We start from the raw sequence: 27,988 nt of genomic DNA, 5'->3' as shown, positions 1-27,988 counted from the left end.
TCAAATGTGCACATTGAAGCTCATGTGATGCAAAATGATAGCCACAGTCAGCAAAGGTTGAACACAATGAACACATCTGGTGTCATTGATTAAACACAACGACTCAAAATGTAAGACACTTGTTGCGAATGATGTGACCACACCTATATAGGCCAGTGCAGAGTGCACAGTTTGCTGAAGGTTCCAAAGGATTTTTCTTTTCTTCTTTGGGGGTGGGGGGCAAGAAGGATGTGTACAAGATGCAATACTGTATAGTAGGCCTATATTGTACATGTATAGGTCATGTTTCCAAATGCAGTATGTATACTGTCACTGAATTTCAAATAGCTTACAAAAAACTGTGACATTGTGAGGGCTGGGTAGGACTGCATGCTGCCCAACGAGGGGGCGTGCCGAACTTTCTTCCTCGTGCACCTGTGAGTGGTTGGCAATCAGCTCACGACCATCAGAAAAACATGGGGTGGGGTCCGGCCCCCTCGCGCCTCCTAATGAGGAGCGGAGGGAAGGACGCCAATCATGCGCAGTGGGCCGCAGTTACCCCAAAACGCACAAAGTAGATAATGCAAAAAACCGCTGTCTACCTCACCATGCACCCCGCCAGCCGCCCGGCAGCGGGATGCAGAAGGGGTTCCAGCTCCAAGAGCCGCACTTCTCCTTTACAGAGGCGGGGCCCCCGGCCATGGCCGCGAGACAGAACCCCCCCGAAGGTTCCGATGAAAGGTCCTCACCCGGATTTACGACAGTATATGTATATGTATATATATACATATATGTCCAAAACCACAATTTCCTGTTGTCGTGCTATTACATAACACGAGTGGGGAGTGTGGACATACGAGACACATTTCAATATGTATATGTGACAGTGACGGTATATGGCCTTAAACGGCCCCTCATACAATTCCCCGTCCTCATGACAAAACATGAGCGGGGAATGTGGACACACTGTATGGCCCCGCGCGGCGCCTCACCTTGTTCAAAACAGGTGTATAAGGCGCGAGCCAGCGTGATACATAAATTGAACACGAAACATAATACCGATTGAAAACCGTATTAACAGATTGCAGAATGGGTACAATGCAGCACGCCTCAATACACATAATTGGTAGAGGGATGCAGACCAGGGGAAGACATACTGTAGTCTTATTTCCCCCAGTGGACCTCCTTCACAATACACCATATACATATCTATATATATATATATATATATATATATATATATATATATATATATATATATATATATATATATATATATATCTATGTCTAAACATACAATTCCCTGTTGACGTGAACATAACACAAGGGAAAAAAGCCCAGGTCGTCGCTACTCCTTAAGAAGTGCGGTCCGCGGACACAAAGAAAAACACAGAGCACCAAGCCAGTAGAATATAATGGCTAAGAAGACACAACAGGAAATGACGGGGGGTCCATTCACTCGAAAGAGAAATGACACACACCACAGGGTTAAAACAAGCACAAGCACGCACATGTTGATGTACACCTGCCGCTGGTCACGCGCCTCTTTTTTCTTGAATGAAAGCGCAGCTCTTCTGGACGGTTCTCCACAAAACACGTCCAAACCGCCAATGTTTACACGCAGAGATGCCCGGTCAAACAGACACTGTTTCTGCTATGTCGCGTGCTGCTGCTCCTCCGTACCTGGTGAGGGCTGGACCCAGGGAACCCTCCTGTTTGTCTGGGATTCCCTCTGATGCGCTTCTCTTGGAGATGCGCTCCGCCACGTCGAGCCTGCAATTAACCCTCCATGTGGGGGTAAAAAGCATTCGGAAGGCAGCACGCCAGGTTTCGAAGCCTTCCACCGACCGCGCCACAGCATACCAGCAGTCCTCCGATGAGGAACTGCCGGTCTGCTAGAAAAACTCCATAACGAGCCGCGGTCCCAAGCACTTCCTTTTCCGAAAGTGCCGGGGAAGTCCTGAAAAAAGGACGTCGGTGGAATATCCTTACATCGTTCACGCACCTAACTAACTAACTACGTTTCCGTTCCAACTGCCGAAGGCCTGTGAGCACAAAAAGTTTCGTTGAAAGAATGAGGAATGGGGAGCTGATCACCACACCTGGGCTATATGCTGGCCGGATGTGGGCGTGGTCGGGCAGTGAGAAGTTTTCAGTTGACGCGCATTAGGCGCTGAGTGTATCCCATAGTGCGAAGCAGACAGAGTAGCTAATGAAATAGAACTGTATTTTCTTAATTTGGTTAATTTACATACTATTCCTATGAAACACACACATCTATAGAAGCCCAATACATTTTTTGAGAACAGATAAGAAGGTTTCTAAAAAACCCACCTGTGATCAAATCCCACCTAGACCCACACCAGTTTGCCTACCAGCCCCGACTGGGGGTAGAGGATGCTGTCATCTACCTGCTGAACCGAGCCTACACTCACCTAGACAAGCCGGGGAGCACTGTGAGAGTCATGTTCTTTGACTTCTCCAGTGCTTTTGATACCATAAGGCCTGGGCTGCTGGGTGAGAAGTTGGAGGCGATGCAGGTAGAGGCCCCCCTGGTGTCCTGGGTTGTTGACTATCTGACAGGCAGACCACAGTACATGCACCTACGGAGCTACGTGTCAGACAGACCGGGGCCCCGCAGGGGACAGTCCTCTCTCCTTTCCTCAGCTTGGATTCGGCCCTGACTAAGAGCAGGATTTAGGAGCAGTCTTACCTTGACAGACTGTTATGCTCCGTGTTCAACCGCTTAACCTGCAATGAGTCTCCCTGGCCATTTTAGTTTTAGTTTTTGAGGACTGCATACCTTTTTTGCAAACCAAAACAACATACTTTATCCTTATATCACATGCATGAGCCTGGTCTCTTTTGAAAGATGACATTCTGAAGTTTCTGATTCCAGAAAGAAAATTCAATTTTAGTACTAACGTAATAGAGTAACATAGGTCTGAACTTGAGTTGTAGAAAAACTTGTTACTCAAGTTTTTCTGTAGTAGTTAGTAGACCAGAGGTAGTATTTCCCCAGAAGGTGGTATGGCTTACAAATCCATACGGACCCATAGGCTGAAGCGTTATGTAGTACATGTCCAAATTCCATAAAGATCCATTCAGAAATGAGTGATTATGAGTGATTTTTGTAAACTGTGTACAAAAGAAAAACTGAGTTTTCTCATAGACTTCAATTAATTCGGCTGTTTTTCTCTTCCTGTTTTCGCTTGTTAGTTTTTCACCATATCCCTGATTCATACATCCCCAGGTGGGGTATCATTGGAAAGCCACACTCATTGGCTACAACCCTCCACAATCATTTTCAAGATCGGATCTAGATTGATGGAACTAGAGCGCCAAGAGTCGGGAGTGGTATTTTGCGCAATACCGTGTACTTTGCACAAGCCTCAAATACCGGCATGTAACTCAAGAACCGCTGGATTTTGTCGCTATCGACAGGCAACAAATAAATCTTCAATTCGATATATATATTGTATTACAAAATGTGCACACCCGAGCCACTAGGGGTCGCCAAATTGCCGGTGGGCAAATCGTCCTAAAAAAGGCCCACATGTGGGTCCTTGCACGTTAAGAGGTAGGGCTTTATTTGGGAGGAATCATAGTGATTCCTTCATGTCAACTCTATAGGCCTCCTTGGAATTTATTAATCATAATTTAAATAAATATGACAATGTGTTATATTTATGTTGTGTTAGTAGGCACGGTTGGGGAATCCAAAAATCGTAAAAAAGAATTACATACTATTCCTATGAACCACACAAATCTATAAAAGCCCAATACATATATTTTGAGAACAGATAAGAAGGTTTCTAAAAATGTGTCCTGGCAGACGTGAAACTGTAAAAAGAACATTCTCACACTCTGAACATTGGGTCTCATTCTCCAACATTTTCCAAAGACTTCTCTTAGGGCAACCATCTTGGAACCGACTGAGACAGAATCGACGACAAGTTCACTCTGATTCCCCAACGCGTGGGGAAGATGTCTTAACCCTCGAGTCAACCTTTAAAAAACCCACTACCTGTCTCCCTAGTGACCGAAACTGCGATCTCAGTAAAAACATATCTTTTTCATGTATTGTTCCAATTTTCTTTCATGAATATCATTATTAACTTCAGTCCTCACCATACATATCGAATATTTATTTATTTTCAGGATTTTAACCATTTCTTAAATTAGGGTTAGGGTTAGGGTTGGGATTAGGGTTGGGGTTAGGGTTACCCTAGGGTTACCCTAACCCCCTAACCCTAACCCTAACATGTCCAGTTCTGCGACTAGGGTGAAAGGTGTGAGTGATTGTTTTTAAAAAAACAAACATGGAGTATTGTAATGTGAGTCCAAGATGTGATACTGAGAAACTTTTTTGGCATACCGGTATACATAAAATTTTGCCAACGCTATCCACAAACACACGTAAAAAAAAAGGGGGCTTTTTGACCAGAACTGCGACAAGGTTGACTCGAGGGTTAAGTGGCTCAAACGATCACAGCTGGGGTGCCGGCGATGAGGAATGTCACCATTCAGAAACATGAATGCGCGTCCCCATCTATGTCATTTGCATACAAACCACGGCTCCGAAGCTCCTTATAAGGCAGCCAATAGGGCAGTGTGCAAATGAAATCGCAAAAAGTCGAGAGTTTAGACACATCTGTCCAGCTCATTAAATGCAACTGAAGCAATGCAGCCGTGTAAAAATGGTGGCGGAAGCGCTTTGCGACCAATCAAAAAATCAAAATGAGATTAGATTAATGTATTGTCATCATATATACAGGCTACTACAGCTCGTGGCCACCTGCCGCAGCGCACGCGCGTGCAAACACACACACACACACACGCTCGCAGTACTGTATATAGTCTATGTGCGTAATGAATGAACGCAGTAGGCTTATATTATTCTAATGACTTGTTTTATTAGGAAATCACAGATACTGCGCTGCCTATAGTAGTACAGTCCGCTGCCCGACTGGCGGCCTTAATATGTGTACTGTACTTACTGTATGTATAGGGCAGAGCATATATAGTATCTACTCAATCCTAATTAAACAAGTAATTAGAATAATATAAGCCTACTGTTCATTCATTAGACACGTAGGCTACATAGTGTATTCCAATATCTGTTTTATTGATTAATGATATTTGAAAGAATGCAGGTTATAGCTATATAAAACAAATGTCTGTCCCATTGTACCAATCAATGGGATATATTGCATGTTGGCTATAACCTGCATTCTTTCAAATGTATAATTAATCAATAAAACAGATATCTAACAAATAAGAAATACAAATGCCACAGAAGGCATTAAATAATTATTACTTTCAATCATTTCACAATAATTGCATAATTGTGTATGAATATCTGAGTAATTAAGTAATTATACATTTGTCCAAAATAGCTGGTTCAGATATGGTTAATCCAGCTGCCCTGTGATCAGATGAATCCATATTATACAATTTTCCGACATCAAATGCGTAGTTTTTTATCGTACAAATATTGTCATATATCTATTTTAATTATGATTAATTAATTAATTCCAAGGAGGCCTGTAGGGTTGACATGAAGGAATCACTATGATTCCTCCCAAATAAAGCCATTAAGAACACGGAGCACATCAAGTTCTGTCAAGTTACTGTAAGTGTGCTCCTCAGCACTCGTAAATCCTGCTCTCAGGCACGGCCGAATCCAAGCTTAGGGACGGTTGGGGAATACCATAACCCTAAGATGTCTCAAATGGCCCTGAGAGCAAATGTCTTGTCGTAAGTTCGTTGGAGAATGAGACCCATTGTGTTTTCAATTATTTGTTGTTGTGTGTAATGATGCTTAGTACTGTTTACATTTTTGCAGGCCTTGAGAGGGATTTTGGTGTCAAAGTTTGCTTTTGAGCATATAGGCAACTGTTTTGGTGTGATCGTTTGGTTTTGAAAAGATAATGTGGGGTTTTGTGTATGTAGCTTGAGAAAAGTGTTTTGTGTTTAGATTTTTGGGAAAGGGGAGGGCAGGTTCATGAAATGTGTTTTAGCAATCATGGAAAAACTGTATGTAGGCCTACCATGTGTGTAGTGTGTATTTTCTATCCATTTGAACGCAACCCACTCTGGTTAGAATATAGAGCAATTCCCCTGTTTGTGAACTCAGACAAGGGTTGTTGAACTCAGTAGCAGCAGAGTTTGTGTGGTAGGGCTGGTCCAATCCCTGTGCAGAGACATGTTTTAATATCCATAAAGGAGAGAGAGAGGGAGGGAGGGAGAGGGAGAGAGAGAGAGAGAGAGAGAGAGAGAGAGAGAGAGAGAGAGAGAGAGAGAGAGAGAGAGAGAGAGAGAGAGAGAGAGAGAGAGAGAGAGAGAGAGAGAGAGAGAGAGAGAGAGAGGGAGAGGGAGAGAGGGAGAGAGAGAGAGAGAGAGAGAGAGAGAGGGGGGGTGAGAGACAGGGGAGAGAGAGAGAGAGAGAGAGAGAGAGAGAGAGAGAGAGAGAGAGAGAGAGAGAGAGAGAGAGAGAGAGAGAGAGGATACCCCGAGGACAGACCATTCTCTGGCATTTTAATCACTTCATTTACACTCTCTCTCAGGGTATTTCTATGCAAATGTTCCAAAAAGGTCACGCTGCAAAGAGGGAGATCTATTCTGTTCCAAATGGTGTTTATAAACAAGGGAAAGGTATAATTGCCTGGATACCGGCGAGTTTGCCATTATATTAGCACAATTCAGATTCATCACTAAACTTTGGCTGTGCCAGGAATACCTCGGTTGTGAATACCAATCATGGAGTAGCTTTAACCACGTCTCAGACGTACATTCTACATAAGAAGCTGGAGTAATGGATTCGGTATCTCAGACATGCTGTGATCAGGAATAACATTTGCTCTAACGCCTGGTTTCTTCCACTATAAATAGTCAAGGAGACCCGTGATGTGATGTGGGACAACTTCTGGTGGGTCCCCACATGACAAGAGTTGGAACTGACGCTCATGGCAGAATGACTGACCAACCTTCGAATTTGAGGGGAAAGTTAGCTAAAGAACCTTAAATGGGCAATGTTATATTCACATTTTGCTATATTGTTATGTATTTGATTGAAGGCCGTGAGAGATGTGTTTTCGTTTGCTAGTTGATTCCCAGCTGTATAGCCTGTGTAAATGCTATGCTATGCTTGCTACATATTGTCAGCTCTTGATATAAGGAACACTAAACTACAGGCAAATATGAGTCAATTATATCCGCTGCTGCACATTTTATATTTGTAGCATAAACACTGGAGTAAAACAGACATACATTCACCATTTCTGGGTTTCTAAAACAGATATATATTCCGATTTACAATGGGTTAACAAAATACCAAATAGCGTATTTTCCAACTACAGGTCAAAATCTGTAGCCATACAGTAGGCCTATTATAATAAATAGGGAGGTGTAGTCTGACGTCACTTTGGACCGCCCGCGCGGTCCACCCGTTTAGGGATTTATCATTGGGAAAATGGATTATTGGCTAATGTAATAATTATACCTCATGTTTAAGCATTTTTGGTTGAAATAAAAAAAATTCATGTTGATTGTGGATGAATACACAGAAAGGTACACCATGCAAATGTTCATGCTTTATTTGTTTTAAACGAGACGATTTAGAAATGGGCAATGGGGAAATACATTGCGATTTCAAGCAAGGTGGACCGGCCGGAAACAACAATGACGTAATCACTACACCTCCCAAAGACCTATGGCTCTGACAGCTCGAAACATCTAAATGTCTATATTATTACATTTACATTTTGTCAGCTTACGCTTTTATCCAAAGCAACTTACAAGTTCTGTACGACAAGTCAGCAGGAAGGGTACAACTCTTTCAGCTGAGTAACAATGTTCATCAAACAGTGCTGAAACTTGGGTGCTGCAGTGTTGAGTGCCTAGTAGTAAAGTTATGTGTATCAGTGATAATCAAACCGGAAACAAAGAGGCCTATTAAGATGTTAGATCCTAATATTTGTTATGTTATGCATGTCTGCACTTTATGCATTACTCTTAATCTCCCAATTTTTTGCACATTTTATGCCTGTCTTTTTTTTACTGCTGTGAAGCACTTTGAGCTGCAAATCATGTATGAAAGGTGCTATACAAATAAAGTTTATTATTCATATTATTATTCATATTATTATTACTGTATTTTAATACACATTTATTGAAATAGATTGGGCCTTTAATGAAGGGACATTGAATGAGTTTGAGCGGTTACATTTACAATTATATTGCTTTCAAAATGAATTTCTGTAGGCAATTTTAGATTAGGCTACCTGCAGTTAACACGTCACAATTGGAATTTGTCTTAAATGGCACCCCTCCTGCTACTCTTACACACAGTGCAATTAGGCATTAAAGTCTCTCCTCTGCTAGCCCCTTTTGGGACTGTAAATCATGCCAACATCGTTGGACGAGCTAAACGCTCTGTAGAATTTTTACATAATCGTACTGTATATTCACGGAGAGCGTTTAGCTACTCCTCTGCCGCCTTCCATTCCACCAGGTCATCTTCTCCCTCTCTTCTCTCACTCGACTTGTACCCCCATCATAAACCTCTCCATAAAACAGGGACACGTCCCCAAGGACTTCAAAATTGCGAGAGTGACCCCCCTGCACAAAAAGGGCAGCAAATTAGACCCAGGCAACTACCGCCCTGTTTCTATTCTTACCTCCATCTCGAAAGTCATGGAAAAGATTTTCTACGAACAGGTCGAAAAGTACCTAGTGGGAAAAAATCGAATCTACAAATTCCAATCTGGCTTCAGAACATCCCACTCCACTGACACATGCCTTCTCTATTTGAACAACCACATCAAACAAGAGGTGGACACGGGCAAATACTGCGGCATGGTCATGCTGGACCTACAAAAGGCCTTCGACACTGTCAATCACACCATTCTGATTGACAAGCTAAAAGCAATTGGTAAACTTTTGATAGTTTATCAGTGAGCTGGATGCAATCCTACCTTGAGGGGAGAGAACAGATGGTGGAGGTAAACGGTACTCTATCCCCCCCCCCCTCCCCCCTCACAGTGAGCTGTGGTGTTCCACAAGGAAGCATACTAGGACCGCTACTGTTCCTAATTTATGCAAATGACATGTCATCAGCTTGTGACTGCAACTTGTTCTTGTTCGCGGACGACTCAGATACCAATGTTTGGCGTAATTGCATGCTTGAGCAGCGCTGTCCAGCTTTAAGTGACATGATCTCTCGCTGCGACTTCTTTCACCCGTGACAACAGAAGCCAGAACTCATCGTAAAACTGGTCCATGTCCAGTTTGCTGCCCGTGTTAAGAGCTTCAGCTGCTTCGCGAAGTTCTTGGACGCTGAATTCTCTCTTGAGAGCATGAAATCTGTTGACAGTCTGGTCTACGGAGTACGGAGGTGACTGGGACTGATGCATGCAGATTGGGGAATCCCTCGCATCACGGCAAGACAAGAGGGCTCAAAATGTCTGTTAGTGTGTGTCATCTGAATCAGACGGATAAAGCAATGGTTTTATCCAGATTATTTGATTATTGCCACTTCCACTAAATGTGGGACATTGTTCTGTTGATGAGGGATGCAAGACAAACATTACATTTTCGGGACTGTGGTCACCCTAACACACACACACACGCACACAAAGTTCAGTTACTCGTTACTCGTAGTTTGTATACTATTTACATGTTCGAAATAAATATTTCAAATAAAGAAATTAATATTTTCGGATGGTTGCTATGTGTCTGTGTGTTCACTTCATTCTGTCACAATAAAGGGGTAAATTGTCACTAGTGCTGACTGTTAGAAGCCTATGATTATTCATGTATATTCAGTTTGAATCTGTTTAATCTATACTTTGCATCTGGTTATACGATCCTGTGCGCAGTGTGCGAAACGAAAGTCCAAACGTTAGTTGTTGCTACCCGCCGGTTGCATCTAAATCGACTTCTGATTAGAGAAAAAACTGCTGCATTTCGTGTGTGAACTGTCCACATGTTGGTGTTCAAGTTTGTCTGTTGTAGTGTAAAATATTGATCTTTCAAATTAATGGAAAATCACGAATGATGCACTTCGCGCATGCATTTAATATGACATCATTATATTATTTATCTCCGACTCCGACCGCACCCCCAATTCTGATTGACTTCCTGCATCCCAGCAGCTCAGAACTCGGCAGAATCTGCACCTGGCTCGCTGATAACAAACTATCATTACACCTGGGTAAAACAGAGTTCATTCTCTTCGGATCAAATAACAAACTCAGCAAGACCGACGGCTTCTCAGTTACAGTGGGTGACAATATTGTCACAAGGAAAGATGAAATTACATACCTAGGTTCCATCCTAGAGGCAAATCTTTCCTGTGACAAAATGGCATCCAATGTAATAAAAAAAAGTCAACCAACAAACTAGATTCAGGGTATTCTTGAATACCCTGAAGTCTCTGGCAGGAGCACTCATTCAAGGGTACTACGACTATGCTTGCACCTCATGGTACCAAAGCACCTCAAAGGCGCTAAAAACAAGATTACAAACATCACAAAACAAACTGGTCAGACCACTACTTGACCTTACTCCTAGAACCCACCTCACCCCTGCTTAGGATCGCTTAGAGTAGACGACAGAGTACAGCAACTTGCAATGGGCCTGGTCTACAAGATACACTATTCGACTAAGGTACCCATGTACATGTCAAAATACTTCCCAAAGGTCAGTGAATACCACGACCACAACACCAGAGGGAGCTCAACAAATCATGTTAAACCCAGATTCGGCTCAAACAAGGGACTAAACACGTTTAGCAATTATGCCACATCAATGTGGAATGCCCTACCCAAAGCTGTAAAGGAATGTGAATCCCTACCCACATTCAAAACCGCTCTTAAAGAGCACCTACGGGAGGCTGCAATTCGAAACTGGCCACCGTAAATGTCCAAACCCCCCCACCCCCTCCTAATAGACAGTCTCCTCCCCACCGTATGTATATATTCTCTCCCCACCGTATGTATATTTATCTCCCACCCACCCACCCCCTCCTAATGTACAGTCTCCTCCCCACCGTATGTATATATTCTCTCCCCACCGTATGTATATTTCTCTCCCACCCACCCACCCCCTCCTAATGTAGTCTCCTCCCCATCATATGTATATATTCTCTGTTAGGATCAATGGGTAACAGTACTGTATATTTGCATATCGTTTATGTCACAAATGTAACAGTACTATATACCTGTATGTCATGTATGTCCCTATGCCATAAATGTCATGATGTCATGTATGTTGTGTATGTCATAAATGTCACTATGAATTGAAAATGGGGGACCCTGATGTAAACAAGACAAACGTCTTTCTCTGGTCTGCATCCCCTTAACAATTGTGTGTATTGAGGCGTACTGTATTGTACCCATTCTGCAATCAGTTAAATAAAATTTTCATTCATTCATTCATTCATCACTGCCAAGAACACTGTGTCATAACAGCCCGGCCATCGTACTGTTCCAAGTGTAAACTCTGTCATCCCTTTTTTGATTACCACTAGACTTAATCAGTACTCAACACGTTCTGTAAGTACATCAAGGCTAATAGCCGTTCCCCAACAGCCCATTGTATTCCTACACCCTGTCACACTAAAACCATAAAGACCGCACTGCTTAATAATGTAAGATCATTATCAAATAAGTCTTTCCTAATCAGTGACATGAACTTGGCTTGATTTGAATAGCAGAGCGGCTGTTCTTACTGAATCAGCATCTGAACATTTTAACTTCAAGATTCAAGAGGTTTATTTGTCACATACATACCAGGGCATACAGTGAAATACGGGTGGCCATGCACGCTTTGATTGTGCAATAATACTAAATAATAAAATAGACATAATAAACAGGTAATAAAATAGACATAAAATAGGCATAATAAAATAGACATGCTAAAGTCCTGAGATAGTGCAATACAATGTTAGCCATGGATTAAGGCACTGGGTCCTATGTACACTACTATACAATAGTTTTTACTCTATATCCTTATGCTATACTTGCTATTTCTAAACTATACTATACAAGAACCACATCAGTTATTTCCTTAAAGTTACCTTTATTTTCCTCGTTCCTTTAAAGTGTCCTTTCCATTTAGTTTAAAGTGACCGTTTGTGTGTGAGCGAATGCAGCATGTGTGTTGTGTGTGTGCGTGTATGTGTGTGCTCATGTGTACTTGTGTGTGGAGAGTTCAATGTTCAATGTTCTGATGGCCTGGGGGAAGAAGCTGAGCCTTAGTCTCCCTGTTCTTTTTTCTCTTAAAGAAAAAGAAAAAATAATTATATCTTGCAGCATATTTAAAAATTTTCTTTCTTATATTAAAGTATATTTAGTTTTTAAGAATTGTAAAGGATAGGCAAAAATAAGCATGTGCTTCAGCCTATTCCTTTTTTCGGTCATTGAGTTTGGATTTTGTGTGTGAGCTTACTTTGAATATGTACATTTGTGATTTTTTTTCTTTTCCTTTTGAAAGTCCACACATGTGTGTTTTTGATTTATCTGTAAACAAAGACCGAAAATAAAACTATTCATCATCTTCTTGCTGTGTGTGCATAGGCACTTGCCTGACCGCAGCAGCTTGAACAGGCTGTTGTTGGGGTGGTGGGGGCCTTTCATTATTCTGCAGGCTCTGGATTTGCACCTCCTGTTATATAAGTCCTGCAGGGGTGGTAGTGCAATACCCATAGTACGCTCTATTGAGCGCACCACTCTCTGTAGGGCCTTCCTGTCCTGGGCCATGCTGTTTCCAAACCAGGCAGTGATGTTTCCAGTCAGAATGTTCTCTACAGCCCCGGAATAGAAGGAGTGGAGTATCTTCCCGATACTCTGAACTTCCTTAATTGTCTCAGGTGGTAGAGGCGCTGTTTCACCTTTTTTACCACAGTCTATGTGTGTTGTCCATGTCAGGTCCTCTGTGATGTGGACTCCCAGGTACTTAAAACTGCTCACCCTGTCCACGATAGCCCCATTTATCCACAGTGGCGTGTGTGTCCCCTGCTGTATTCTCCTAAAAATCCACGATCAGCTCCTTGGTTTAACCAATGTTCAGGAGTAGGCTGTTATCCCGTTATACCAGCGTGCCAGTACATCAACCTCCTCCCGGTAGGCCTTCTCGTCGTTGTTAGAGATCAGCCCCACCACCACTGTGTCGTCAGCAAACTTCACTATGGAGTTGGAGCTGAACCTGGCCACACAGTCATGTGTGTACAGTGAATACAGCAGGGGGCTAAGAACACAGCCCTGGGGGAACCTGATGCGTGATTGAGTTGGAGGTATGACCCACCACCCTGACCGCCTGGGGCCTGTCACTCAGAAAGTCCAGGATCCATTGATTGAGTTGATAAGCAACGGGGAAGGTAGCTGTTATCTTTTCAGACGGGTTTCAATTCAAGCAGGTACTTTTCATCATTAGAATATCTCGCCGCTGTACTGAAATGTGCTCCTCGTGTTTCATTGCTGATTATAGACCACCAAAGTATTCTAGTAGTTTATTTGATGAATTTTCTGAATTACTGTTCAGAATCTCCATGGAATATACAACTGTCTATCTATATCAGGAGATTTTAACATTCATATTGACAACCCCAATGGTAACAATGCCAAAGAGCTTAAACGTTGGACCGTCTCAGTGTCTCTCTGGGCTCCATCCACAACCTGGGCCACACCTTAGATGTATTTATCACAGGGGTTTTAACAAGTCATAAGATAAGATATTCCTTTATTGATCCGAGGGGGGAGGTACAGGTACAGGTAGTAGGAGTGCCCCCACTAGACCTAATTGTGCAAATGTACAAAAACTCCATAACTATGCAGATGACATTCAATTATACATAGGTCTTTCATCAAGTGGCTATGCTCCTATACTCACTGCATTTATGCATTGACCAAATCAATGACTGGATGTGCCAAAATGTCCTCCAACTAAACAAAGAGAACATTTTAGTAATTGTCTCTGGTGCTAAAGAAGAAAGGCACATCTTGATTACCTTTCTTTGAAGTCTGAAAACCATGTCAGAAATGTCTGTTATTATTGACTACATTTTAACATCAACATTCACTTTAATTTCCAGGATAACTACTGTAATACTATTTTCTCAGCCCCCCTGCCCCAAAGAAAAACACCAGTTCTCTGGTCCCTGCATTGACTGCCAGTATGTCACAGAATTTACTTCATAATTCTGTTACGTGTCTATAAATCGCTTACATTTACATTTAGCTGACACTTTTATCCTAATTGCTCCCGATGAGCAGGTTGGCACCTTGCATGGTTGCCTCCGCCGTCAGTGTGTGAATGTGTGAGTGAATGGGTAAAATGTGAGTAACAAATTGTAAAGCGCTTTGGATAAAAGCGCTATATAAAAAAGCAGCCATTTACCATTTATCCAAAGTGACTTACAAGTTATGTACGACAAGTCATCAGGAAGGGCACAAATCTATCAGATGAGTAACAATGTTCATCAAAGTATTGAGTGCTACAGTGTAGGTTAGTATATTAGGACAAGTGCATGACAGTAAGGTTAGTTAGGGTTCGATTTTTTCATTTCAGATAATGGTTGAAGAAGTGCGTCTTTAGTCGATGGCGAAAGATTGGACGGATTTCGGCTGTCCTAACTGTGGTGGGCAGTTCGTTCCACCATTGTGGGGCAAGGACTGAGAATAGGCGGCTTCTCCTTGACCCTCTTGACTTAATGGTTTGGGGTCAAAATACATATCTGATGTGCTTCCACACTATGATCCCTCTAGACCTCTTAAGTCATCAGGGCCAACTGTTCCTAGGATTAAAACAAAACGTGGTGGAGCCACATTCAGTTATTAGGCTACACAAGATGCTAGAAAATAAATTATGGAAAAGAAGCTCATACTAACAAGGACTCATAATTCTCATTCATCTTTTTAAAATGTATGAATGATTAAATTGCCCCAAATAATCTGTTTGTGTGGGCAAAGACCTTTCCTGATAATCAGGCAGGACTAGCGATCCAGGGTCTGTGTATAAGCAATGCAAGACCCACTTCAAACATGGAAATAAGTCTAACTGTATGCCATTGGGTTGTTCAATATTGACAACCTTTCTTTGACCTCCTGTGGATATATAGTGCTGTATAGATTCAGGAATGCATGTGAGACACAGAGAGGAAGGGGGGGGCTAGAGAGCGTGAGACCATCAGTCCTCTAGTGTCTAGTCTAACCTTAGTCATGCACTTGTCCTAATAAACTAACCTACACTGTAGCACTCAACACTTTGATGAACATTGTTACTCAGCTGATAAGAGTTGTGCCCTTCCTGATGACTTGTCATACAGAACTTGTAAGTCGCTTTGGATAAAAGCGTCAGCTAAATGACTAAATGTACATGTAAATGTAATCTATTCTATGAAGAAAGGGAGCCCTCATGTGGACACCTGGATTACTACAGCCCTATTTTGCCCCCACAAGAAAGTACATTATATCAGTACATGAATGCCTACACCAGGAAAAACGCTATTCTGACAGGACAGTGCTTGGAGAAGTGATGCAACAAGAAAAAGGTTCCTACATCATGCCCAAGAGAATTTCCCCAATACTAAAAATACAATACCACCAACCAATGTATAACAAGCTAGAGATCAAAGCTAAGTGAGGTGATTTGCTGCATTTCTTGACAAATAATAGCATGTTAGAGATCCCTCATGTATTATATTACATCTAATACATTTTTGTCTAATGGCTCCAAACTGATGAGTCTATAATATGCGATGGATCAGATCGGTGCTTGGTAATGGCAGTTATTGAAAGTTCAGGACTTGGTATTCGGCAGTGAAAAGGTGGTATCGCGGCATCCCTAGTAAGATGTGAGGTTACTGGAAGAGGATATCCATGATGTGAGGAAGAGGTTTCCAAAAGACCTGGACAAGAAAAATAAAACATATCTTGATACTTGGCATGCATCTAATATGAAATATCACAATACACCAATACTAGAGCTTTGATTATCTGCCCGAACCCAAATGGGCCCAAAACGGCTGGGATGGAATGAGCCGGCCGGGACTGAATTAGCCTGGGCCGGCTTGGATGTGCTCCATACTAGAGCTTTGAATCTCTGCCCGACCCTACATGAACCCGCGTAGGTTCAGCCCGAGTCAGGCCTAGTTTTTTAGGCCAGATCAAAGCTCTAATACACACAACGCCTACTCCATGTGTTTTCCGTCGCTACTGACACAATATTTTCCGTGACCAATATTTGTCAGCGCCTGTGTTCCTATGTTAGTTTTGGCTTAAGAAGAGCTCATTTGAAAGTCCCAGATCGTGTTAGCAAGTTAAAACCATCACTTGGGGCCAGTGTTGGTAGTGCCATTTTTTGAAACGGGGAATCACACAGGCTGTCTGCTTATAGAGTGTAAACATTTGGTTTATGACTTGCAAATACAATGTGGCGGAGCACTGACCTGACAACCCCACCGCCAGGCAGACTGGTTTGGCATTTACCGGTAACCAGAGGAAATATCCAATTCCTTAGATGTGCATCATTCTTCACGACTCCTACAGTCCTGGAAAACATCATTTTTCTAATTCTATAACCGAGGGAACCTGGTGTGGAGCTTATAGTAATGTAACTGCAAAGCCACTGGATGTCACCCTTGCCCGTCATGTGCTTAGATGGGGATAAAGAGGAAATCCCTATAACTAATTTTAATTGTACATTTGTCAGACTAGACATAAGCCACTGTGGAAACCATGCAACATAGAAAGATGCTGGATTTATTTCATGTTGAGGGATGACACAAGCACCAGCGATGCAGAATGTACCAAAATTGTGTCAAACGGTTTCATATACTGTACAATAACATGACGACTTTCATAAAAAGGGCATCAACACAGACATGTTACGTACAATTGCATCAATCTGACACATTTGATTAATGTTACTTAATTAACAACCAATGCCGTTTGAACTAATAACTTGGTGTAATTATTGATTTCTTGCTGGCTGAATCAGATTGTCACATTTGTACACTTCTGGATTTGCCTCTCTTTTTTCCCTTTTTCTTTTTAAGTATGGAAATTGATTGGACAAAACCATGGTAAAATTGTTTATTTTTTTAAGAGTAAAATTGTTTCCTTCAGAATCTGAATTAAATTAATTGAATCGCTGCACCCCTAATAAAACTAACTAAATATTGCTAAATGTAGTACTTGTGAATGAAATGGGAAGAGAGATCCTTTTCCAATTTTTTTCCAAACGTTTTTTATTGGATGACAATATACAAGAACATTTTGAGCACGAAGACCTTCCGATATTCTGGGCTCACTGTAAGGAGACAAAAAGGGCAACGTTAGGACAAGAGTAACACAAAACTCACTATACAAACTCACTATACACCGACTATGGGTACTTTACTATTCACACTATGGGGAAGTAAGAGGGCCACGGGTCTAATAAACGATCTACAAGGAATCAATCAAACACCACATGTATCTCTAGTATCAACGTTTCAATACTTCACTCGTTAAGAAATTAAATAAACATGTGCGTTAACGACAGCCGCTGTACTTGGAGGGAAAAAGCCTCGACAGCGGTGTCAGAAATGGGTTATCATTTCAGAGGGTGAAAGGCTACGCGTTAGTGGACATTAGTTCTTCCGTTAACAAAACAGGGAGAAGATGTTGACCAAAAGTGACGAGCCCCATCTGAGGCAAGAGTAGTTATGCCTAAATGGCATGTATTTAAATTGAGAGGAGGTCTTTGCATTCATGTCTCTAAATAAAGCTGGCCAGGGTGGGTTCCAGACTTGTTAAGGAAGGAGAGGTATGTTGTACAGGTAAATGTTATCAGTGTTTGAATGTTGACAAGAGGGAAAATGCTGTAGGGAAACTAAGGCCTAGGGATAAATAGGGAGACATGCATAGGTCAAGGGTCAACTGGCATAAGGGATTTGATGTGCAACACAATGGGCACACCATGCTGCACGTTCTGCTTTTGATACCTGAAACTGACACCTCATTTCTGCAAAAGAAATCCATGGGGAGCGAAATCAAAGGCAAAAAGATGGAAGAAAGTAAATGTTAACGTCGTTGAAAATGAAAGAACAGCTAGAAATGCTCTGAATGCTAGGGTTGGGCATCGTTTGGATTTGAACGATTCCGGTTCAGATTCCTGTTCTAAACTATTCTCAATTCAGATTCTTTGAGGTGCAGGTCAAAACAGGTCACAGCTTATTTCGCAGGAGATGTTTTTATTTTTTTTGTCTTTAATTTTTTTTTCATACTATTACAGTTTAATTTGACTTACAGAACCGGAAGTTAGGAACCGGTTCCTATTAGAACCGGTTCTCGGTGACCCACCCTACTGAATGCCTCACATAGATAACCCAACTAGATTATACAGGATATTTCCCATAAGTATTTCAGAGATTGTTTCTAGGAGACTTGAGACTATATTCTCCACTTGCACAACGTGAAGTAGGCATTTCCGGTAGGTCTTCCGGGTTGAGAATGGTTCTTCCGGTCCCATCCAAATATTGTTTTTAGCAACTTTTCTCCTGTTAAACAACTTTGTCGTCACAGAGAGGTAATGAAACGTTTGTATGATTATATTATAGAATGTATTTAATAAGCAAGCGTTTGTCAGCAGGGTTTTTGGGCTATCACATCAGCTCTGGAAACTAGCGTGATTAATTCGGTTTGAGAAAGAAGTGCAGCTAACTATTTAGCTACGGTCTGTAACTGCAATGCATTTTCTGCTTTGCAGTCCAATGTTCACCAAAACACACTTTATAATTTGTTCCTCAACGTTATATAGACTGGTAATGTTTTGTAATCTAACGTTACGTTTAGAATGGAATGAATACATCAATTATGCATCGACAAAGATAGTTAGCTCAAAGCTAATCCGGCCCGTTTATCAACTACCTGTCTTTTAGAAATATGTTTTTATAGTGAAAATCATTACCAAAACATGCGGAAAAACCTCACGGGAGCATTATAGACTGTCATACAAATGTCCAAATGCTATAAGGTGGCAAGAAATGCACTATAAACACTACTTTGCGGCGTCGTTTCTTGCGCTAGCTTCCGTTAGCCAGCATTAGCCTTAATTAGCGTGAGCAAGTAAACTAACAGTAAACGTTTTTACATGAAATACAGCCCAAAAACCCTGCTGACAAACGTTTGCTTATTAAATACATTCTATAATATAATAATACAAACGTTTCATTACCTCTCTGTGACGACAAAGTTGTTTAAATAACAGGAGAAAAGTTGCTAAAAACAATGTATTTTGATGGGACCGGAAGAACCATTCTCAACCCGGAAGACCTACCAGAAATGCCTACTTCACGTTGTGCAAGTGGAGAATACAGATGCTAGTGCCATTAGCTTTCAATGGGAATTTAAAACTATTAGTGCTCGTATCAAGCTCAAAACTGTAGGGTTATGTATAGAAACTGGTGGTGATAAATATTTTTTTTTAATCCACCTTTTCTCCTCATTTTCTATTTTCTCCCATCCCAATTTCACCTCGCCAATTCTCCCCTCCCCAGTCTCGAACGTTGCTAGACCATGCCTCCCACTGGTCGGCTGCAGTGAGGACCAAGCCTTGCATCACGCGTTCCCTCCGGTACATGAGGAGGCAGCTGTCGCATCTTTTCACCTGAACAGCCCGACCTCTCAGTGGCGAGGAGTAACGCATGGGAGGCTCACGCTGCCCCCGTCACTTCCTGATTCTGCTGTACAGGCGCACCTGTAGGAGTCGCTGTCCACAACGTCCAATCCCCACCCACCAGCTTTCCCACCCCTAACACTGCCAATTGTGTTAGTATGAACGACCAGCCAAGCTGGTAGCAACGCAGAGAGCTGGGCTCGAACCCAGCATATCCTGCGTTAGTGGCGAGCGCCTTGCCCACTGCGCCACTTAGCCGCCCTGGTGGTGATAAATTCTGTGATGTGGATGATACATCCCACAGAGGAAAAAGCACCAGCTTTTTGTTGTCAAATGGTGAGATTAGAGAAAGGGACATAGGGAGTTAGCTAGGACCATCACGCCTGTAATCTGCACACAGCTAGTTAGTCTAATTAGAAACAACATTTACCTTCTACAGTTCCGGAAGAAACAATTGATAAGAAGAAAGATGACATAGGAAATTAAAAACAGCAGAAGACAAATAACGTAAAAGCAAGACTGAAATAAGCTACAAAAGTGAGCAATGATTAATAAATCTGTGAGAATGCAACCGATACAGGTTGAACTTGTGGACTCCCCTCATCTCCTCTACTGTTATGAGCACTGGCAGGGACTACTAGGAAATTAAAACCACAAGGGCCAGTAGCTTCCATATGCTGTAGTATTGAGCCAGTATCGGTGCACACAACAGAGAGGAGGCAGGGGGGAGCTGGTCAGCAACTGGCGTGTTCCCTCTCAGCAGGAGGGATGAATAAAGTAACCAATCAATCATGTTACCTTTTTGCCAGCAGCACCCACACTGGCTTTCTTGGTTCCTCGTACTTTCTTCATTCTGTTCTTGCGTTCCTTGCGCTGTTTCCTGGAGGACTTCTTTTTCTCATACAGACCGTGCTAGAGGGAACAGAGAATTACGTCAGACCAACAAGAGCTAAATGTATTCACAGAACTGTCTCTAAACTCTGGATAGATTGAATCAATCTGGAATTTTAAGCTCCTAAAATTCCATCTTTACTCAAGCGTTTACTTTATCCGTTATAGTCTGTTGGGTTTTTACATTGGGTGTTTACACCATCTAATATTGCACAAAACATTACTCCCCCACCCCCCCATGCAACTACTGTAGAGATCAAGTTTGTTCTGACTACAGCATCTCCTAGTAAAGCAATTGTAGATCCGTTTGTCAATAGGAATGACCGGTTTGTAAATGTGCTGTGATTGAGCCAATCAGCAATACACATGACTAATGTCGGGAACACATAGGATACCAAAGCGCCGGGAAGAGCAGTCGGTTTCTTTTCGGTGCCCATGTTTTTTATTTTGTATGTATTTATTAGTCATCAAGGTACAATGAAATACAACAATACACATTGAAGGCACATTTTAATTTTCACCCCCACCCCCCTCCTACCTAATCCTACAAACACGCATCAAAAACTGAAACACATATCTCACTCATCCTTCCTCCTCATTTGTCCTATAGTGTCTTAATGTAATCGATAAAAAGGGCCCCAAACTATTTCAAACTTTTCACTAGACCCCCTTAGGTTGCATTTAATTTTCTCCAATTTTAAAAACATGATGTCTTTGAGCCATAGGGATGCTTTGGGGCTGATGGTGACTTCCACACTAGCAAAATCCTTCTGCGTGCTAATAATGATGCAAAGGCAATGCTATCTATTGTTCTTCTCCTAACCCTTTGATGACCCGGGCCTGGTAAAACTCCAAAGATGGCTATTTCGGCACTGGGAGTCAACTCCATGTCGAAGGCCTCTTGTGAGGTGTTTGAAAATAGCTGTCCAAAAGCTGTGTAGGCGAGGACAAGACCAAAACATTTGCTGGGGACATATGACATCTATTACAAGAATCTGTAATATTGGGATATATTTTGGAGAGTTTAGAATTAGTCAAATAGATGCGATGGACCTTAAAATTACATCAGATTGAGCCTGGAACAAGACGTACTGTCATTTACTCTGGCCAATACTCCATCCCATACAACCTCATCTATAACATCACCCAATTCCTTTTCCCCAAACTATTTTGATTTTATCAAGAGGTATCTGTGCTACGGGAGAGATTAGGGTGTAAATCCTTGATACAAGACTTTTGATTTGTGGGAATGTCCAAATTGTATCAAATACAGAGTTTCGGTGCCCATGTTAACCGACTGTACCCCTCAGTCTTTAGCGATAGTTTCGGTGCCTGCTGTATTTTCTCCACGAGCGCCTCTACATGCGATTATACCAGATTGACTGGCAGAGAAATTGCTTCTGGTGTGAACAGCCAGGCTCCTGCTAACTTGAGAATTGACACTTTGCAGCGCTTATGTGTCCTGTGCATCTGGCGCGAGTTGTTCTTTGAGCTATTGCATTTACAAGCATAACTGGGCTCTATGGAGAAACCGTGGCACCTCCACTGGCAAGTCATCTGACCCAAATGGCTGGATGTTATTTTTCCAAAATGAGCATAACAGAGTGACATTTTCACCTGTTAGGAAGTGGATAGATAGTCCGATTCATTTGGCTGACAATATTGTCTGCTCGTTCTGCCCCAATGATGGACGTGCACCAGCGTTTCCGTTAGCCGGTAATTACCGGTATTTGACCGGCAAAATCTGTTGAAGTCCGACATATTTACTCTCTCCGGTCTTAATGTCCGGTGAAAATAATTCCCTGAGTCTAAGCACAATTTGATTATTTGAATTGTATTAAAATAGGCTAAAATTAAATAGCCTATGCGATGAACGAAACGATCATTACATTCGTTTCCTCGTTGCTTCTAATAATGACAACGACGTCGTCAGCGAGAGCTTAGTGCTGGGTGTGCGAACTTTTGTGAAGCTGCAGAGCCAGAGCACTATCAGCACAATGCAGTATTCCAGCAGTACTCCAATTCAGCCATTTTCAGCCAATGTTGGGTGGGGGGCGCTGCTGTGCGGTTCCCAGAAAAGAGCCAATAACACTGAATCAGCTGCTCTGCAGCGCCATACTCTTTGCAAATAAGTCGCTGCGAGGTGGAGAGTCGTCACGCAAACCACGATAATGTTGCCGTCTCTCTGCTTTCTCAGTTCTTCGCTTGATATAATTAATACAAATGTCCAATATAACGGAATTCGTTAGCTCATAAAAATGTGATTATAACAGACTGCTGTTTAGTGTCGGACCGACTGCCCACATACGCGGTCTATTTTATTTCAAGTCAGCAGCAGCACGGAGTATCGAGGGACTTATTTTATTTGGAATATATTAATGACTATACGCAAAAGTAGCCTAGTTTTAAGTAATAATATTATAAATCTACATGCCTTGAGGATGACATTCTTTATATAGCCTGCCTATCAATTGTTTTAAAGCTCAATAAACTATGACCGGAATTAATCTCATTTGTCCGGTAGATTGAAATCTTGCAGGTCACGGAGACCGGCAACAATTTTTTCTAACGGAAACCCTGACGTGCACACTGGTCCTGAAGTGGTCGTTTAATGCATCTATAAATCGGCCTGTCACTTACTCCACTGAGCAGAAAGGACACCAACTGTCTCCGTTTTAATTGCAAGTTATTTACCAAAATACAGCCCCACATGTTGACATAGTATAAGTAATGCATCTACGACCAAATTTAAGGTGGTCACATTTACAGTAGTCTTTAGAATTTAAATTCTTTGCAAAAACCCCATATAGAAGTACTGTATGTTTGCTCGGTTTAGACCTGTGCACAATCCACTTCGTTAACACTGATGACAACACATCAAAACGTGTAGTAGGCTTTTCTCACCTCTGCATTCAGATTGCCTCCTTTCTGCTGGTGGCAACCACTCATCTCTATGCATCGTTTGCATACAAGTGTGGTTGAGATTTTCAAGAGGTGCACATAGCCTATGGATACCCACAACACCTTGTGTGATGCCGCACAGCTGCTAAATAACGCTATAATTTAAAGTAGTCCAGTAACCATCAAAGCAGTCACAATGGAGCCATCTCAAGCCCCATCCTCTTTTCTTGATCATCCAATCACAACAGTTGCTTGCTTCCCTCAGGTAAGGTAACATTTTTTATAGATCTCAAGAGTGACAATGTAATAGGGCTCTACGAATATTCTAATCGTAAAACAACAACACATTAGATTGCGAAAATGTATATTCAATTGTGAGAAGAAAAAAAAACAGCCCCTGGCCGTCTTCCTCTCAACTTCTCATGTGGGCCTGAACACGCTGCATGAGGGACAGGAGACGGCTCTTTTAACTTAACGGAGCTGAATAATGTGCCAGTAGTAACAATAACGGCATGGCGTGATCAGAGAATTCAGAACCCAACTCAGTCACGAAGACAGTGATTTGCACTCTGAGCAGTCTAAAAGCCTAGTTTGGAAATACTTATGCCAATGCCATTTTACTAACGCTAGCCAAGAATGTAAGTAGCCTACTTTTACATTTTTTTGCCGTTAGCACTTTATTGTACATCATCCCTCTGGGTAAAACTTGTAGATAATATATTGAATAATGAATAGAGACAGAAAAGTCATGCAGGTCCCCAATGGTTTAATTACTATTTCCCTTTTATTAATGGCAATGAAAATATATCCTTTTAATGTTTATCACACCTCAGAGGCGCGTTGCCCTCCGAATCATCAATTACTCCTCACGCACTGAGAGAGAGAGGGCGGGGGGGGGGGGGGGGGGGGGTAGGTATGTTGATCCTAAGGTCATTTATTTTGTTTACATAATGTGCAATAGATATTCGAATGGTTCAAACCTATGTTTTTTATTAGAATGAATAGTCAAATGACATTTTAGGCCAATTTTGACAGCCCTAAAATGCAATTTCAAAACGTAGCTCTAGCCTGTGCAATAATCATGTTCCAGGTCCGTACACATACAGCCATCTTTTATTCGGTTCAGAGTACTCACCCTGGCCAGTCTGTGCTTGGGTTCGTTCTTCTTGGCGTAATCTAGGGAGTCGTAGACCATAGCGAAGCCCGTCGTCTTGCCGCCACCGAACTGGGTCCTGAAGCCAAAGACGAAGACTACATCTGGGGTAGTCTTGTACATTTTAGCTAGCTTCTCCCTGATCTCAGTCTTTGGGACTGTGGCCTTGCCCGGATGCAAGACATCAACGACCTGAAGAAAAGGTGGGTAGTGAGTGAGCAACCAGACTGAGGAAAAGCAGCATGAAAAACATTGAGGGACATTTGGGTTACTTACCATTTGCTTCCTCTGAAGCAGCCTGTTCGTCATGAACTTCCGGGTCCTGACTGTCACTGTGTCATTCTGAGAAGAGAGTAGATTTGTCAACAGACGTTTTAGATGCATCAACACAAATGATCTGTATCTATCTGGTCATCCTGCTTGTATGGAGCTTTAGCTAAAACCGGTCATGCATGCAGTTAGAAGGTTTGCCCACTACTCAATCATGTTCAGCTTTTCAGAGACTTCATCTCTAGCAAACATCTCTACCATATCAGCATATTTGGTAAGAAACTCAAATTCACACAGATAGTTAGCTTAGCTACCTAGCAAAGATACATGAGCAGCTCAAAAGTCGCCATCCTCAAACAGCCGCAACCAAATCGATCAATGGGAGCCGAAGTGCTAATAACTGCTGGACGCATTGCTTTACAGTTTAAGTTGCTACCACCTACATAACGTTACCACTGCCATGCATGCTATCGATAAGAGACTTCAACTCATAGGGGGCTAGCTCAAATGCTAACTTGTCTCTCAAACAACGAGAAAGCGTTACGTTAAAGACTGCTGGTCAGTGGCAAGACTATTCTTATAGCTAACGTGTACGTAATTGAGAATATTGAAATCTTGGCTGCACTGCATATAAATACACGCTGAAATACGACTTCGTTGATGGCTGCCCATCAGGAACTTCCGAGTAGCGCTAGCGTTAGGCCCACTGATTATCAACGGTGCTCTTAAGTAGTTCAAGTCATTCTTACCATGTTAATATTGGGATGTATATACAAAGGTGGCTTAAAAGAATGCTCGGGACGTGTAAGATGTATGTTGATAAACGGATGGTCTTGATAAAAGAGGGATTTTGTCAACAATTTATGCCACAAGACTCACCATCTTGGCGTCAGCCTCACTCAGGGATGTAGAAAAGAAGGAAGGACCAGCGGGCGCCCAATGAAATGCCTGCACAGAATATAGTGGGGACCTTTGGATTGCCTGATGTAAATTAAATTAAATCAGAGAAAACGGGGTAAATGTTTGTTTGGAAATTGTGTCCCTGCAAATATAGAATACCTAATCTAATCACTGACCAGTGCCTCATTGTAGGAATTTACAAGGCTCGTTCACTAACCTTTAACCACTACTAGGTTTGTATCTCCATCAGGCGGTAGGATTATGCATGTGTGTGATAAATGGTTGACGTTTGCCTATGCGACTCAACTGTAAAACGGACCCCAAACCGTTCATCATCCAGGCAGAGATATATAGAACTAACCAAACTACAAGGCTTTGGTGGATGAAATTTGCCACAAAGGCTGAGAGCAGGCCATTGGATGGTTGTTCAAATGAGACAACGACAAGTATTTTATTTGAATTAATTTACATCATTATCCATAATGAAAAATATATATTCAGTATGAAGTTGCACGCTTTGAACACAAGAGGGCGATACTACACATGTTTGTTCATAGATATAATATGTAATGCGACTTTACATTATACATCATGTGAGTGATAATCGATTCTTACCTGGGTCTCTTTTTTTCCTTTTTGCCTGGGTGTTGTTTACAATAGCCACCTATGGGCAGCAAATGGTCAGCTGTTCAGCGCCTAATTGCTGTACTAAAATTACCAAAGAAAGACATCATATGCGTCAACTGATTGATTGATTGAAAACTTTATTAACAGATTGCAGAATGGGTACAATACAGTACAGCTCAATACACACAATTGTTAAGGGGATGCAGACCAGAGAAAGACTTTCGTCTTGTTTACATCAGGATCCCCCATTTTCAATTCATCAGGACATATATGACATATGTAGACACCTGAATATGTCTAACAATAATTCAATGTGTCTAACGCTAATTCCTTGCATTCCCTGTGTTCGCGAGGAAGTTGTGTAACCGACTGACCGCTCTTGATCCTCCCTATCCTAACATTGACACTTAACTTGCTACCTCTCTTGATCCTCCCTATCCTAACATTGACACTTCATAGTGGGACAGGATACAGGTGCCGCCAGGGGGAGCTGGTGACGACGTTGGGCAGGGAGATACAGGTGAAGAAGGATGGGCTCAGGGCGCAGTGCCGACGGAGGCACTTCCTCTTCATCGTTTTCCACAGAGGGAAGAGGACGCACGGAGCTGGAGCTCCGGACCTCGAGCATGCAAGATATAAACCCTGTTACAAAGCGGGTTAGTAATGAGTATGCGATAGCTTAGCTTTTAGTTAATGCGGAAGAGACATTGAGAGCGAAGCAGCAGACGAGCGACTGCCGAAGAGCGTGGTAGATATTGCCCACATTGCGTTTTAGCTGAAGTATAGGCGTCATGACAGGGGGTTCACGACAACCCACAGCTTAGCTTCAGTTAGGCTAGCACCACAGTTTAGCCCGCGTGTCGCCCCACCCCTTCAGCCCAGCAGCGGACGTCACTACACTGCACGCTCCTCCAGCCCCTCTGAGCCGTTGCCCCAGCAGTCACCTGCCCAACGTCTACCCAGCCCGGCTGCCTGCTATCACGGGACCTCTGGACGGCCATCTCACCACACGGACGGTTGGTGGTGGGAGCGGGCCCGCCATTTGGATAAGTACAGCAAGCGCTCCGAGTGCTGAAGTTTTATCGGTAGACATTCGCCACTGGGCGGTGCGGGCTCTCTAAGGGCGAAGAGAAAACAGTGCTTTGAACTGACACTGATAACAGTGTTTAGGGGCGCCCGACCATTTATTATTTTGGGGAAAAGCCGGCTATATATAGGACTTTTATTTGTAACGTGGGCCCACTGTCATTTGGTTTGAGTGTGATAATAACGTGTGTTCTTTTATAAAATTCCCATTCAGTAGCCCCTTTATCCTTCTCCCTTCTCCTCCCCTCTCTCCCCACCTACGGAGAAGTGGAACAGTATATAGACCCTTAAAGGGAAGGTGTTATTACTGTGTCTAGCCCAGTGTGGGAAGCACTTTAGTCTGACATATGGAGCGAGAGCACTAGGTGCCCAGGGCGGAAATAACGTTAATCATTGTGTAATCAATTGTAACTTGCATCAGACTTCAGTAAAGATAACTGAATGGGAGCACTGTGTGTGTGTCTGTTAATGTGCATTCTGTCTAACCCTTTCCTTTCCCGGTAATGCTCATTACAGTTG

The 27,988-nt window shown here is 42.4% G+C and overlaps 1 protein-coding gene across 2 annotated transcripts; it reads right to left on the bottom strand.

Annotated features, from left to right (window-relative positions):
- Positions 1-17,061: 17,061 nt before the first annotated feature.
- Positions 17,062-25,768, bottom strand: rps24 (ribosomal protein S24; the record flags this gene model as incomplete). Of its 2 annotated transcripts, XM_084321633.1 has the most annotated exons (5): positions 25,736-25,768; positions 24,863-24,928; positions 24,569-24,778; positions 20,440-20,553; positions 17,062-17,292 (listed from the first exon to the last, which is right to left on the bottom strand). In XM_084321633.1, the coding sequence occupies exons 1-5, from the start codon at positions 25,736-25,738 to the stop codon at positions 17,290-17,292; spliced, it is 396 nt and encodes a 131-aa protein (XP_084177759.1). In that variant the 5' UTR covers positions 25,739-25,768. The 2 variants fall into 2 exon arrangements, with proteins under 2 accessions (XP_084177759.1, XP_084177758.1); XM_084321632.1 differs by lacking the exon at positions 17,062-17,292 and having other exon boundaries at positions 20,431-20,553.
- Between the last annotated feature and the right edge of the window lie 2,220 nt (positions 25,769-27,988).

The sequence above is a fragment of the Notolepis coatsorum genome (genome assembly GCF_963971535.1).
Source record: "Notolepis coatsorum genome assembly, chromosome: 9".
Taxonomy (NCBI): Eukaryota; Metazoa; Chordata; class Actinopteri; order Aulopiformes; family Paralepididae; genus Notolepis; species Notolepis coatsorum.
This window is presented reverse-complemented; position numbering and strand designations above follow the sequence as displayed.